Genomic DNA, 16,542 nt, shown 5'->3' on the forward strand with positions numbered 1-16,542 from the left:
AAAATCTTTCAAATGGTACAAGTAAAGGTAAAAGGTTCCCCTCACACATGCGTGGTAGTGATTCCCGACTCTAGGGGGCAGTGCTCATCTCTGTTTCAAAGCCGAAGAGCCAGCACTGTCCAAAGATATCTCCATGGTCATTTGGCCGGCATGACTAAACACCGAAGGCGCATGGAACGCTGTTACCTTCCCAGCAAAGGTGGTTCCTATTTTTCTACTTGCATTTTTATTTGCTTTCGAACTGCTAGGTTGGCAGAAGCTGGGGCAAGTAACGGGAGCTCATTCCATTATGCGGCTCTAGGGATTCGAACCGCTGAACTGCCGACCTTTCTGATTGACAAGCTCAGCGCCTTAGCCACTGAGCCACCTAGCCCAACTGGTACAAAAGGTTTAACAAATTCAAAAATTGAATTTCTCAGGCTAATTCATATCCACCAACCCTTCATTCCATAAGCCCAAAGGAATAAGAAAACTCCATTCTGACTCCAATGTGTTTTGAATCCCAACTGTGTTTTGAACAATTAAAAAAAAGCATCCTTGCTCCTGCTTTCCAACTGGCTTTAAATTCAGCAGAACTATTAATCACCTTAGGGTAATCAGCCCATCCATAAGACTTGCTCAGAGCAGAAATACCCCAATCGCACACCAAAGTCTCTCGTGTCCCATGCTGTCCTTGTTGATGGGCCTCTTAACCTGAAGAATGACAATCCGTAATCTGCACTTGAAGGAAAAATGCTGTAGTTTATCTCCCCCCCCCCATACGCTCATATGTAAATTCTAAGTTGTGCAAAGTGGATTTAAGAGAAGAATTTGCATCTGTCTCTTTAAGAGCCAAACACTGTCCTGTAAGTGAGCTGCTATAAAGGCAGGTAAGCTGATGCACTTGGATTAAATGATCTGGCAGCCAGGCAGAAGGAAGCAACTCACATAATGACAGGCCATAACTGCTGGGGATACAGCCAGAAAGATGGTAGGTGATTTGCACAACCCTTTCCCTTCTCTCACTCTCTCTCTCTCTCTCTCTCTCTTTCTCTTTCTCTCTCTCTCTCTCCCTCCCTCCCCCCTCCATCCCTCCCTCTCCTTCTCTCTCTCTCTCTCTCTTTTTTCCTGCATTCGATCTTTTCTTCCTTCTACTCAGAATAGTTATATCGTGCTGCTTGGCTTTACCCTTACATCCCAAATCCCACGACCATCAGGCAATAGGCAACAGGGGACGAAAGGGTTAACTTTTAAGCTGCTTTTACATTATCGCTGGGTCAAAATATTATCTGATTTATAATTTTTTTTTTTTGTAACGTCTGGGGGACGTTTGGAGTTTTTGTTTTAATTAGGAAATAAATGTTCTGTGGCTGTAGTCCCTCTGAGTACTTTTGCTGAACAGGGGTCCTTTTCTATCCGCTTTTCCAAATACAGAAACCCATTCAAAAGATGCTTGCAAGCAATGCTGATCAAACATTATTCGGGATGCAAAGCAAACGTGGGGGAATATGGGTGCTCCAACGCTGATGAAGGAATAGGTCACATTTTAAAAATAAGGCATCGGAAACAAATGCTCCCCAAACAGTTTGGCCCGGAAGAGGAGTGATTTAGGAGCAACTACATACTATTAGTCTTACGGAGGCAACTACTTCAGGCAGGAGATAGTAGGAGGTGGCAAGAGGATATTGGAGGAGTAACTATATCTGATGCCTTTGGGGGTAATTGAGGATACTGATCCAGAGTTGAAGACAGGTTTCAGTCAGTACTATTGAGTTCTGCACATGGACTTGTTCTTTGTGGTTTATGCCAGACCAACTGAGTGATAAGGAGGGAAGATCTAGCCCTGATGATGTTACCTAGTTTGGATAATGAAAGGTTTGCATGCAACAAAACAACCAAGTTCAGAGAGCACCACCAAAGATCCCTCGAAGAGTTCATTAACCAACTAGGTAACATCATCAGTGCATAGATCACCATCTGCATTGATGAGTATGACCTAGTTCCACGATGGCGAACCTATGGCACATAGGCATCGCCTGTTCCTCTTCTGGGTTTCTGGCATGCATGCACGCATGACGATCAGCTGGCCTTCATGCATGTGCCAGTGCGGGAAATTGGAAGAAATGCCCATTTTCCAGTGTGGGCATGTGCAGCGGCCAGTTGATCATTGCGCATGCCTGCGTGCCACAGGGGTGGATTCCAGCAGTTACTACTGCTGGTTTACTTGTGGGTGTGCAAATCATGTGTGCGCATGCACAGAGCAATTAAAAATGCTCTGTGCATGCGCAGAAGCAAACAACAAGATGGGGGAACCAATTCGGGGGCGTGGCAGGCTTGGGTCGCTGCCGGTTCCAGCGACTCAGGCCACCAAACTACTACCGGTTTGGCTGAACCGGTCTGAACCTGTAGGAACCCACCACTGGCGTGCCAGTAACCAGAAGATTAGCTGGCTGGTGCGCATGCACACACTGGAAACCAGAAGTGCATGCCCCCTGAGCAGCTCCTCTTCTGGGTTGCTGTCCCGACGAGCGTGCGTGCACTCCCCATCACTGACCTAGTTGGTAACAATAGCTATAGCACTTAGATTTATATACCACTTTACCGCACTTTACAGCCCTCACTAAGCGGTTTATAGAGTCAGCCTCTTGCCCCCAACAATCTGGGTCCTCATTTTACCTACCTTGGAAGGATGGAAAGCTGAGCCAACCTTGAGTTGATGACATTTGAACTGCAGGCAGCCGGCAGGCAGCAGAAGTAGCCTGCAGTACTGCACTCAACCACTGCACCACTGTGGCTCAACCACATGTGTACAAGGAAACAACCAAGCTTAAGGGACGCCAACTCTGTTAATCTGTACTGAAACTCATCCCAAACCAGGCAAAAAGTGATAATGATTCTAGTTGACTTAGTCGTTGTTTTAACGGTGAGCCTATTACCTTTGATGAATTGCACGTTAGATTTATGTCTCTGCCAAAGACATTGCTATCAACTTCATCAGATGTAATAGCTTTATGGTTTGTACTCTGAACAAGCAGAAGTCCAACTTAAAAGTAGGAGCTATCATCATCTGACTGCAACTGATCTCCATAAATCTCTCCTATCTCCTGCCCCAATTCCAAATCTTTTCACAGAAAATGCCAGGAGTTGCAGCTGTAACTTTTGTAAGCTAAGAATCCTCCTTCTGAACTTGCAATGTTTTGCTATTTTGTTGAGCTGCACAACAAATGAGTTCTGTGCTAATGCGTCAACTTCAACTGACTAGGACTCCAAACATGTAGGGGAAGAGGAACAAGTTCCATGATTTTGAAAGACATTCTTAGATGTTGTTTCTTTCTCCCCAAAGGACCTTCTCTATGGTATAAGTCTTATCCCATTGCCCAAGGCAGCCGTCAATCTCCAATTGATATCATTTCCACACAAGCTATCTATGACCCCAGTTTGAAGCCTCTCAATATTTCCTATGAATCGGATTCATCTCTTAGTATCTCCAACAATGGGCATTCACTCATGGTGGATTTCAAGGATGTAGATGACAAAACAGGTGAGCAGACTCTATTGATTTTTAAAACCTTCACAAACACACACACATACTTTCTACACAAGATATAATCTAGGACCACCATAAAGTGAACCTAACAAACAGTTAGGGCTCCAAGATGAATTGGAATTCCAGCGATCTTCAGAAATTTATTTCATCTTTAGGGCCATTCAGATGGAACTGATATGTGGAATTGGAAAGATTCTCAAGCATAATACATCAAAAGCCTCTTTTGCAAGGGAAAAACTGCACATCTCAGCACAGTGTTAACACTGGGTGTCCTTGAGGGCACTAAATTGGATGACTTTGAACAGATTTCAGCCAGTGCATTTCCAGCCCCAACAGTTGCAATAATTTTGGACTTTGGAATTGGGCATGTGGAAGTCAGGGCTTCTGTGGATAATCTTGGGTGTTATCATATTATTTGTTTCCAAAGAAAGTAAGAAATCATTACATCATGTGTGGTGTGAAACTAGACAATTGTTACATACTCAATAAACTATGGTTAAGCAAAGTGGCTTAATTTGATATTGGAGCCAGTCAAGGAGTTTTGGAGCTTAAGACTGAGTGGAATGCACTTTATAACATGGAACTTTCTGGGGCTTTGGAGGCAAAAACTACTGTTTTGAAAAAGGATCATTTCTGTTTCTGCTTGTACACTGCTGTGTGTTGTAAATAGGGATAGAATCAAGATCAGGGATAGAATCAAGATCACGTGAAGTGTTAGTGCCACTTTATAATGCCTTGGTAAGGCCACACTTGGAATACTGCATTCAGTTCTGGTCGCCACGATGTAAAAAAGATGTGGAGACTCTAGAAAGAGTGCAGAGAAGAGCAACAAAGATGATTAGGGGACTGGAGACTAAAGCATATGAAGAACGGTTGCAGGAACTGGGTATGTTTAGCTTAAGAGAAAGAAGGACTAGGGGAGACATGATAGCATTATTCCAATATCTCAGGGGTTGCCACAAAGAAGAGGGAGTCAAACTATTCTCCAAAGCACCTGAGGGTAGAACAAGAAGCAATGGGTGGAAACTAATCAAGGAGAGAAGCAACTTAGAACTGAGGAGAAATTTCCTGACAGTGAGAACAATTAATCAGTGGAACAGCTTGCCTCCAGAAGTTGTGAATGCCCCAACACTGGAAGTCTTTAAGAAGATGTTGGATAGCTATTTGTCTGAAACGGTATAGGGTTTCCTGCCTAGGCAGGGGGTTGGACTAGAAGACCTCCAAGGTCCCTTCCAACTCTACTATTGTATTGTAAATAAAACTGTAAACCTAGAAAGTGTCCGGTTGTCTGTTACAGAAACTCTCGTTGTAATCCCTTTAGTTTTTCACTTCAGAGGCTAAGATGCCGAGTTTGTTGATCAGAAAGGTCGGCAGTTAGGCAGTTGAATCCCTAATGCCACGTAATGGAGTGAGCTCCAGTTTCTTGTCCCGGATTCTGCCTTAACCACTACAACACCTGCCCTTTTGTACTCTCCCTTTGGCCAATGAAGATGGGAAGAAAGGAGTACATGATTGTTACTACTCTAACGAGACATCTATCAATTCCTGCTTTCTTTTTGGGTTCCAGCTATCAGTGGAGGCCCCTTGGAAAATCCTTATAGGCTGAAACAATTCCATTTTCACTGGGGGACAAGCCGGAAGTCGGGGTCCGAACATACCGTTAATGGGAAATCTTTTCCTTGCGAGGTGAGTTATTATCAACGTTGACGGAGCAAAGCTGTGCACAAAACAAAGCCTAAAGGAGACGGGGCATCTGTGGACCTTTCAGATTAGCCAAAAATTGCTGAAAGGTCTCCAGATTTTTAAAAGCAAAGCTTTGCGCCCGGTATAGGTATACAATCATCTAAAAATAAAGTTATTTTAATAGTTCTATATAAAAATGGACCCGTAGGCTTGTTCTTTATAATTGTTTAGCAAGAATGTGAAAAACTGCAAATAGCCAATTTAAAAAGTTAATTTCCCACAAGTAAAATTTCACATGACACATTATGCTTTGCTTAACCATGGTTTATGGACCATTGGCTGCGTTCACACATGCCTATTCATAAAATATGGTTTGGAAATTACAGTAGATAGGTCACCTTAATATATTAAGCCACAGGTAAGCAAACTTCATTTATGTTGTCAGGCTTCTCCTTCCTGAATCCTTTTTGGATTTTGTTTTTTAGGACTTCCTTTTTCCATTAAATGTTAATATCCTGCAAATCTTCTTGTTCCTTTATTTTTCTCTATCTGAATCCAGTGTCTGCAAAAAGATTCAATGGCAGTTGCTGATCTAAGCTCATATTTTTAATTCACAAATGTGGATATCTAGAGCAGTGTTTCTCAGCCCTGGGGAATTTAAGGGCTGTGTGGACAACTCCCAGAATTCCCCAACCATCATGGTTAAAGGATTGGTTGGCTGGGGAATTGGGAGTCAAGTTCTCTAGACACTTTTTCTAAAGCTGGAATTTCCTTAGCATTTCCTTCTGACTTACCTGGTGAAAAATACAACTATCTGCCAATGTTATTGGACCTTCCAAAAATTCAACTTTTTGGGGGGGGACAAAGCAATAAATTTCAGCTCACCTGCTTGATGTGGTCAGGGATAGAAAGAATAAGACCTTGTCTGTTTATGTTTTGGGTAACGGTGTTGTCTGGTTTTCCTCCCAAGCTCCATTTAGTACACTGGAATGCCAAGAAATACCCAACATTTGGAGAAGCTGTAGCTGCCCCAGATGGCCTTGCCGTGATTGGGGTTTTCTTAGAGGTGAGCATCTTATGTTTATTATATGCTTACCACCCATCAACACATATTGCACAGCAAGGATGTCCAATCGGGGCAACTTTTAATACTTGTGGACTTCAACTCCTAGAATTCTGGAATTGAAGTCCATAGAACTTAAAGTTGCCATGATTGGACACCCCAGATATACAGCATTTGGGGTCACACTTTTCCTTTGCCATCATGTGATTGGGGTTTTTTCTCCAATATGTTAAGTAAAGACAGTCCTGGTTTGAAAATCCTGGCTTATGGCTTGCATTAAGAAAAAAAAAAAGCAGCAAACCATCATGAAGCACACAGCTTAACACAAAAGGTGAACAATGTCAGTGTAAAAGGATAGACATCCACAAGGCTACACATCCAGAAGAATCCAGATAATAACACATTTCCAGTAAAATCTGTTAGTTGGAAAAGGGGGATGTCAATGGTTAGAGTAGTGCAGTGGTTAGAGTGCAGTACTGCAGGTTACTTCTGCTGATCGCCAGCTGCCAGCAGTTTGGCAGATCGAATCTCAACAGGCTCAAGGTTGACTCAGTCTTCCATCCTTCCGAGGTTGGTAAAATGAGGACCCAGATTGTTGGGGGCAAGATGATTACTCTGTAAAACGGCTTAGAGAGGGCTGCAAAGCCCAATGAAGCGGTATATAAGTCTAAGTGCTATTGCTATTTGGCAGCCTCCTGCTGAAATGTTTGGCCCTATCAGTCAACATGAGTCTTCTACAGTGCCTGCAATGCTATGAGTTTCTCTCTGTGCAGACATGAACAGGCAGGCTTTCCATCTTGAAAATGTACACCGGGAGGCAATCAAGTCTGAAAGGATATTTTATTTACTTATTTTATTGAATAATTGATGTGTTTTGATTGGCATTCCACCATTTTGGTAGGGTACACCTCAAAGCAGGGTACCTAATGCCCTCTCCTCCTATTTTTTACCATGTGAACAAAACTGGGAAGTGAACTGGGTTAAGAGAGAGTAGTGCCAAAAACATGGGCTTACACGAGAGGAATATGAGTGAATGAGTTAGTGTCATTTTAGGCACACCGCCCTCAGAAAATCATTCCAGGCACAGGGAAAAGAAAAAGAAAGGTGTGATCACCTTCCCTTTTATCATAACCTCAGAGTGTTTCTGTCCATGGGATTTTCATGGCAAAGAGACTGGAGTGGGTTGCCTTTTCCTTCTCCAGTGGATCATTTTTTTGTCACAGCCCTCTGCTATGACCTGTCCATCTTGGGTGGCCCTGCACGGCATACCTCATAGCTTCATTGAGCTACGCAAGCCCCTAACAAGGCAGTAATGCATAAAGGGGTTGGTAGAGGACAGGAAGGCCTGTAGTAACTGTTAGATATTAGCATATATCGGGATAAGTCTTCCCTCAGGTCCGCTCCTACAGCGGGAAACAGGTATTCCTCTGATTGGTCAATGGGCGTGCCTCATCCCTATAAAAGGGGAACCCTCCGACCACAGAGTAAGCTGGATCACTACTATTACTAATAAAGAGCTGTTAAGTCACGTCGTGTCCGCAGTCTGTCTCTCGTTGCCCAGATCTAACATTGGCGACGAGGATGGGATTGAGAGACAGATAGGACGAAGAACGCTACTTCAAGAATCTCCGGATTTGATCCAGCCCAGGAATTCGGCAGAAATTCCGGCAGCCATCTCAGATCACCGCAGCGCGGCAAATTCAAACTGAGAAGATGGCGATGCATGCTCCCCCCGCTCCTTTCGACCCAGCAACCGACGAATGGGAAGCCTTCATGATTCGCTTCGAGTGTTTCCTCGAAGCAAATGAGTACACGGGGATCACCGATGCAAGAAAGAAAAATATCTTCCTCGGCTACTGCGGAAAGGAAGTCTTCAATACGGCCAGAGACCTCACCGCGCCTACTCCAATACAAGCAGTACCATGGGCGACGCTGAAACAAGCCTTGGAAACACATTACGCGCCAAAACCGTCCCGCCATGTCAGCCGCAAAGAGTTCAACATGAGGACTCAAAAGGCGGGAGAATCCATTAACCAATTTGTTGCAGCTCTACGAAGAATAGCAGCCCACTGTGAATACAGGGATTTGGAAGAGCATATCTTAGAGCAATTCATCTGTGGGGTAAGAGACATTTCGTTGCAAAAGAAACTGTTAGCCAACCCGAATCTAACCCTACAGTCAGCATTGAACAAAGCAAGAGCGTCGGAATCAGCGGAGAAATCAGCAGTGACCATACAACGAAGGGTCAACGAAACCCAGCCAGCACCGAGACAAACCAGAGTCCACTACGAAGACGCAAGCCCCGACTACGTGGATCCCGAGTTCGAGGACAGTCACCTAATGCAGAGCAGTCACTGGAGGCCTGGGGGGAAACCCGGATCCCGTTTGCCGCCCTGCGCAAGCTGCGGAGGGAATCACCCCAGGTCTACTTGCAGGTTCAGGAACGTTGTTTGTGCGCACTGCAACAAACTTGGGCACATCGCACGAGTGTGCCGGAGCGGAGTCCCTGCCTCACGGCAGCCACCCATGTACCGCCAACAGAAGCCCAACCCAGGGGCTTGGCGAAATCAAAAAGGGCGCCCAGAGAAAAATCCACAAGTGTTTACCCAGAGAGAAACTCCCCAAAGAGCTGAACGAGCGTATTCCCAGAGAGATTACTCACAAGAAAGTGAGCGAGCGTATCCCCAGAGAGAATTCACACAGAGAGCCGAAAGAGCGTTCTACCAAGACGCTCAACGAGAGTATTTTCAGGATATAGACGATGAGATAGAGTTGACCCAGAGAGAGGAGTTGCGAACGTATCTCACCACGATACATCAGGTCCGCCCTAAGCGGCCCAAAAGGCTGAAAGTCACAGTCCTCTTGGAGGGCTCACCCTGCGAGCTGGAGGTTGACACAGGATCAACCCTGACGATCATTTCATGGGCATCCATGAAACAGGCCATTCCCAGCCTCAGAAAGAGCCAACTGCGCGCTCCTGACGTCCTGCTACGAGACTACCAGGGGAACCAAGTCCCCATCGTGGGCCAAGGCACATTCCACATCCAGTTTAAGGACATCGAAGCCCAGCTGCCCGTGACCATCTCCAGCGCGCCATTGCAGAACCTCCTGGGGCTTGATTGGTTTGAAGCCCTGGGATTAGAAGTCACCGGAATCAACGCCGTGAGAAACAGCAGCGCTGAAAAGATCTTTAAGGAGTTCGAGGATGTGTTCAGCTCCGGTCTTGGTAAGTATGTGGGCAAACCAATATCGTTCAATTTAGATCCAAATGTGGCGCCAATCCGGCTTAAACCGAGACGAGTGCCTTTTGCACTCCGCCCAAAAATAGATAAAGAGATAGATAAGTTAGTGGAACAAGGAATCCTGGAGCCGGTAGATCACGCGCGTTGGGAGACACCTATCGTGACCCCAGTTAAGTCAGACGGATCAGTCCGCTTGTGCGCAGACTATAAATGCACAATTAATGTCGCGCTACAACAGAGCGCATATCCGGTGCCCGTAGTACAGCACCTATTGCACTCATTGGGGCCAGGAAAAGTTTTCGCTAAATTAGATATGGCACAAGCTTACCAGCAACTGCCAGTAGATAGCGCCACAGCGGAGGCCCAGACTATAGTGACGCACAGAGGAGCGTTTAAATGCAACCGGCTACAATTCGGCGTAAGTATTGCTCCAGGATTGTTCCAGAGCGTCATGGAACGACTGTTGCAAGGGATACCGGGAGTCGTCCCATATTTTGACGATATCTTGGTGTCCGCTGCAAACGAGGAGCAACTAAACAAAAGAGTCAGATCGGTTTTGGCCAGAATCAGAGAGAAGGGTCTCCGCCTGAAAAAAGAAAAATGCCAAATTAACGTGCCTAGCGTAGAATTCCTGGGTTATAGAATTGATGGTCAGGGAATTCACCCCACTGAAAAGAAAATTAAGGCGATCCAGGACGCCCCCACACCACGAAATCAAACCGAGTTGCAGGCCTTCCTCGGACTACTTAATTTCTACAGCGTTTTTCTGAGACAGAAGGCGACCGTTGCTGAGCCACTACACCGTCTACTCCAGAGGAACGCACCATGGAGATGGGGACGAGCAGAAGCTGCAGCATTCGCCGGGGTAAAGCGCCTGCTCACCACTGACTCACTACTTGTACAATACAGTCAGACCCTCCCGCTGGTATTGACCTGCGACGCATCGCCGTTCGGGGTTGGAGCAGTCCTCAGCCACAGGATGCCCGACGGGAAAGAAGCACCCATTGCTTTCTACTCCAGAACTCTTTCATCGGCCGAAAGGAACTACAGCCAAATGGACAGAGAAGCATTGGCTGCCGTTGCAGGTGTGAAACGTTTCCATGAATACCTCTACGGCCGCGATTTTGAACTCATTACTGATCACAAACCGCTGTTAGGACTTTTGGCGGGAAATCGCCCCACTCCGGTCTCCCTTTCTCCACGTATGACCAGGTGGACTGTTTTCCTGGCTGCGTACTCTTACAAGTTAATTCATCGACCGGGCTCCACTCTAGGGCACGCAGATGCGCTCAGCCGTTGCCCATTACCAGACATTTTGCCAGACCCCACTCCAGAAGTACCGGTATTGCTCATTGACTGTTTGGATTCGGGACCGGTTTCTTCTTACGACGTTGCAAGGTTCTCCTCGAAGGACAATTTAATAAAACAAGTGCAAACTTGGGTATGGAGGGGGTGGCCAAAGGGAAATGTGGGCCCGGAATTCAAAATGTTTTGGTCTAAACGGGACGAACTCTCCGTGTTACAGGGATGTTTGTTGTGGGGGGATCGAGTTGTTATTCCTTTTGCGCTACGAAAAAAGGTATTGAATGCTTTACATATGGGGCATCCGGGGATCGTGAGAATGAAAGCGTTAGCGAGAAGTTATGTGTGGTGGCCCAATATGGACAAAGAAATAGAGGAGTGGGTGGCCACTTGCGATCCATGCCAGGAGTCGAGACCAGCACCCCCGGAAGCGCCCGCCACAGAATGGGAGAAACCCAAGGCACCCTGGTCACGCATTCATATTGATTTTGCAGGGCCATTCCAGGGTCAAACCTTCCTCATAGTTGTAGATGCTTATTCTAAATGGTTGGATGTAGTCCTAATGACATCAACCACGGCAGAGGCAGTTATAAAGGTTCTTAGGCGGCTTTTCGCCACCCATGGTCTACCAGATCTGTTAGTATCGGACAACGGGCCCCAATTCACGGCCATGCAGTTCGAAACATTTTTAGCAGGGTTGGGAATCAGACACGCCCTCATCGCGCCATTCCATCCAGCGTCCAATGGTCAGGCAGAAAGAATGGTGCGGTTCGCGAAAGAGGCCCTCGCCAGGATGGGCCCGGGGGATTGGCAAACACGCATTGACCATTACCTCCTCATTCAACACATTACCCCGAGCGCAACGACGGGTAGAAGCCCCGCTGAACTACTAATGGGTCGCCGCCTACGATCTCACCTGGACAGGCTCCACCCGAATTATTCTACCTCGGCTCCCCCAGACTCTACAAGTAAGGTCAGATCTTTTAGAGAAGGAGACACTGTTTATGCTCAAAATTACACAGGGGGGACATTGTGGATACCGGCAAGGGTCATTGGCATCATGGGCCCTCGATCGTATTTGTTAGAGCTTGAAGATGGGCGGAATTGGAGAAGGCACATCGATCAGCTTCGAGGTCGCCTAGCACACTCCAACTTAAGGGATGAGGGCGAAAGTTTCCTGTCCACAGAAAGACAACCGCAGGGAAACTTCATCCCAGGAAACGACGACACCGGCGAGCTAAGCGGGGGACAGGACATCACGCACGCAGCTGAGCAACCCCCCGTCATCACAGCCGCTGAGCAAACCCCCGTCATCGCAGCCGAACAAGATACCAGGGAAAAGAGCATCGAAAACGCAAGACCTCCAGAAACAGAAAAAGCACCCGATCCTGCAACTACTTCAACCCAACAGGAAACCAATCCTGCAAGTACTTCAACACAACCTGAACTCCGACGTTCCTCCCGAGCAAGACAAACACCCACCTACCTAAAGGACTATGTCACCTACCGCAACGTCCCATCTAGGAGGGGAGGGGTGTTAGATATTAGCATATATCGGGATAAGTCTTCCCTCAGGTCCGCTCCTACAGCGGGAAACAGGTATTCCTCTGATTGGTCAATGGGCGTGCCTCATCCCTATAAAAGGGGAACCCTCCGACCACAGAGTAAGCTGGATCACTACTATTACTAATAAAGAGCTGTTAAGTCACGTCGTGTCCGCAGTCTGTCTCTCGTTGCCCAGATCTAACAGTAACGTTGTCCATTGGGTTGCAATGGGTCGGACATGACTTTGCAACTAACAACGAGTGTTTCTAAAAAGTTGAATGGTTTCAAGAATTGTGGGCAGAGCAGGAGTCCACAAGCCACAGACTGAAGAAATTATTAACTTACTCGGTATTGTAATTGCCTCTACTTTCATATTGTATCTCCTCTGGCCTTTTCAACGTTTAGGTTGGAGAAGAACATACTACTTTGAACCGATTGACTGATGCCGTCTATATGGTCAAATTTAAAGTAAGTTTTCAACGTAGATTGCTCTTGAATTATATGAACATGAATGTTGACATTATTTCTTATTGAGTTTTTCTCTTGTTATGTTCACTGTTCTTTCATGGACATTTTGAGTCAGTTGTTAGAACACAGCTATTCTATGGAGCTCAGACAAATGCTACGTTTGTTGCCCTGCCTTCTCCAAACAAGTTTATGGAATCAAATCCAACACAACTGCACCTTTCTTGCATATATATGAGAAAGATTAAGCTTTGTGATAATAAGAGGAAGGGATATTGTAATTGTGTTCTGCGGAAGACATTTTAGATTGAATCCAGAATTAATGCCCTTGGAAGTAACCTATGGAAATCAATTGTGCTTAAGTGAATTACGGAAGTTAAATCCAATTAAACTGTGGAAGCCATAATATTTATAGAAGTGTGCATGTCTATATACGTACCTTGATGCTCAAGATTTTTTGCGCCTGCTTCAAGTATTCTTTTAGCCGTATCATCATAATGCAAAGCTCACACCTATGGCGTTTTTTAAAATTTTTATTTTGGAGCCGGGATGTGAATTATATTACATTATTCATGCAAAAAAAAAAAAAAAAAACCCAACCCCAAGATTTCTAACTTTTATAAAATTCTTTTAAGCTTTCAGAGAAAAAAATTACAATGGGATTCTGTAAGGAATCTGGTTTTGTGCGTGTTTTTTTTTTCTTAGATCATTTCGTATCAGAAATCCATTTTGTGTCTCTTTTCACCAGTTCAGTGTGGAATCAATTTTTTTTAATTCTGTTACTCCTTTGGGGGTTTTGCTTGTCTCATTTTTGTTTTTTGTAGTTTCCAAGAGATTTTTTTTTTTAAAAAAATCGTTTTTGTTTGCATCTTTAGTTGTCTCTTGATGATGATGATGATGATATTATCCATTCAGTCATGTATGACTCTTGGCGTTTCTGTGAGCCAGATCTCTTCACGTCTTCTGATCTTGTACTACTTCTTTGAATTTTTCTATCATCTGGCTGGTGTCCAGCCTCTGTGTCCTTTGGTGGCCTGGTTTCCTTTTACTCAGTGGTGGAATTCAAATTTTTTTTTACTACCAGTTCTGTGGGTGTGGCTTGGTGGGCGTGGCAGGGGAAGGATACAGCAAAATCTCCATTCCCTCCCCACTCCAGGGGAAGGATACTGCAAAATCTCCATTCCCTCCCCACTCCAGGGGAAGGATACAGCAAAATCTCCATTCCCTCCCCACTCCAGGGGAAGGATACAGCAAAATCTCCATTCCCTCCCCACTCCAGGGGAAGGATACAGCAAAATCTCCATTCCCTCCCCACTCCAGGGGAAGGATACAGCAAAATCTCCATTCCCTCCCCACTCCAGGGGAAGGATACTGCAAAATCTCCATTCCCTCCCCACTCCAGGGGAAGGATACAGCAAAATCTCCATTCCCTCCCCACTCCAGGGGAAGGATACAGCAAAATCTCCATTCCCTCCCCACTCCAGGGGAAGGATACAGCAAAATCTCCATTCCCTCCCCACTCCAGGGGAAGGATACTGCAAAATCTCCATTCCTGTCCACTTTGGGGCCAGCCAGAGGTAGTATTTGCCTGTTCTCTAAACTACTCAAAATTTCCGCTACCGGTTCTTCAGAACCTGTCAGAACCCACTGAATTTCACCCCTGCTTTTACCGCTAACTCTTCCGAACACACAGTAATTGCTTTCTCCAGTGAAGCTGTCTCTTAATTTTATTTTTAAATGTCAAATGTTCTCCTTCCTGTTGAAACTTTCCCTAGGGAACAAAAGCTGAATTCAGATCTTTCAGCCCAAGCACTCTGCTTCCCCCTGGCAAAAAGTACTGGACTTATGCTGGATCTTTGACAACGCCACCTCTTCATGAGAGTGTAACCTGGATAGTACTGAAGGAAGCTATCCAAATATCAGAGAAACAGGTAAATCTTGCGTGTGAGTGATGAGAATGTAGTTGTGCGATGTTTACAGAAAATATTCTTCCAGAGAGTTATCAGGAGAAAACGTAGATTGCTCTTGAATTATGTGAATATGAATGTTGACATTATTTCTTATTGAGTTTTTCTCTGTTATGTTCACTGCTGTATTTTTTTAAAAAACACCAGTTATTCTCCTGGAAATTCCCTTTCAGCAACCAAGCTGCAAAAGATTTAGTTATCCTATCCAGATAAATGGATTTTTTTTTCCTCAAACGATTTAAAAAATTATCATCATTTTGGAGAGGGATTTATAAGTAGGTTTATTTATGCGTGGAGGCAGGTTCCATTGAAAATCAGCAGGGAATTAACATTGTTAATACAGGTACCACCCTCGACTTACAACCACAATTGAACCCAAAATTTATGTTGCTAAGAGAGACAGTAAGTGAGTTTTGCCTCATTTTACGACTTTCCTTGCCACAGTTCAGCGAATCATTGCTGTTGTTAAGTTAGTAACACAGTTAAGTTCCTGAAGAGGAATCTGACTTCCTCTTTGATTTTGCTTGTCAAAAAGTCACAAGAAGAAGCGATCACACCACCTTGGGACACTGCAATGGTGATAAATATGAGTCACTTGCCAAGCATCTGAATTTTGATCCTGTGACCAAGGGGATAGGTCACATTTTTAGTGCTGGTGTAACATCCAACAGTCACTAAATGAATTGTTGTAAGTTGAGGACGACCTGTATTTGATTTTTCTGGCAAATCATAGTGGTGTGGTCTTGAAGAGCACTGTGAGATTAAGAAAAGGAATGTTTTGCACATTTAAAATGTTCTTTATAAAGACTGGAAACAAAAAAATTCAAAGGAGACAGCAGGAACTTAATGTTGTCCATCTACGGTTAACATCTGTAGGCCACACTTGGCCACAGATCTTTTACTAAACTGTGACCGAGATGGATTGTATATCTGTTAAATTATTCTCATTATTTCTAAATGTAATCTTGAAGAGAAAAAAGTCTTAAAAGCAGCAGGTAAGGACGTACGTTTTGATTGTCATTAAGCTGGGTCATGTTGTGTTTCCCCTCTTTAACGACAGTACTTAGGCCTTATATAAATTCCTTTTTTTGTGTTGCTGTAACTCAGGTTTAAAAGCATTGTGTAATTGTACTAACATGTAGACTTCTTTTTGTATTTCTTCAGCTGTTAGGATGCTTTAATTCTTTAAAATCAAATTTTGCAAATCTATTGCAAACTTCACTTCCCAAATAACACTGGATGAATAGCCTAGTTATGAGTATGACTGAATGAACAGAACGAAATAAAAAATGATGAAAGTGTGTTCAGGTTGTTTTTTTTTAGTATGATTTGCTTGTTAGCATTGTTGCGGACTCTGTTTCTAGCTGTAACGCCATCTCGTGTGCGTTTACAGATGGAGAAATTCAGAAGTCTTCTTTTTACGACGGAGGAAGATGAAAAAATCCCAATGGTGAATAATTTTCGGCCTCCTCAGCCTCTTAAGGGAAGGGTCGTTCGTGCATCCTTCAAGGTATAAAAAGAATGAATGAATGAAAAGGAGAAGGAACAACATACAGAGGGTTTCTAAAATCAGCCGACTTAAGACTGGTTTTCATCCAAGGCTGTAAAATGCAAGATGGCTACAGAACATCTATTGACTTTAACATGATTTTATCTATTTCAAGATATCTTGAAAAGCATCCATACCACTCCAGATCTCCACCAAAGACGCTTTTAAGAACCTGAGCCTTCCTTCCTTCCTTCCTGTCT

The 16,542-nt window shown here is 44.6% G+C and overlaps 1 protein-coding gene across 1 annotated transcript; it reads left to right on the forward strand.

Annotated features, from left to right (window-relative positions):
• The first annotated feature begins 912 nt into the window (after window positions 1-912).
• On the forward strand, window positions 913-16,538 carry CA7 (carbonic anhydrase 7). The gene is made up of 7 exons (XM_081963701.1): window positions 913-970; window positions 3,323-3,520; window positions 5,094-5,212; window positions 6,180-6,275; window positions 12,767-12,829; window positions 14,602-14,757; window positions 16,187-16,538. The coding sequence occupies exons 1-7, from the start codon at window positions 931-933 to the stop codon at window positions 16,307-16,309; spliced, it is 795 nt and encodes a 264-aa protein (XP_081819827.1). The 5' UTR covers window positions 913-930; the 3' UTR covers window positions 16,310-16,538.
• Window positions 16,539-16,542: the final 4 nt, after the last annotated feature.

Source organism: Natrix helvetica, assembly GCF_964273705.1.
Source record: "Natrix helvetica genome assembly, chromosome: 10".
In the NCBI taxonomy this organism is placed as follows: domain Eukaryota; kingdom Metazoa; phylum Chordata; class Lepidosauria; order Squamata; family Natricidae; genus Natrix; species Natrix helvetica.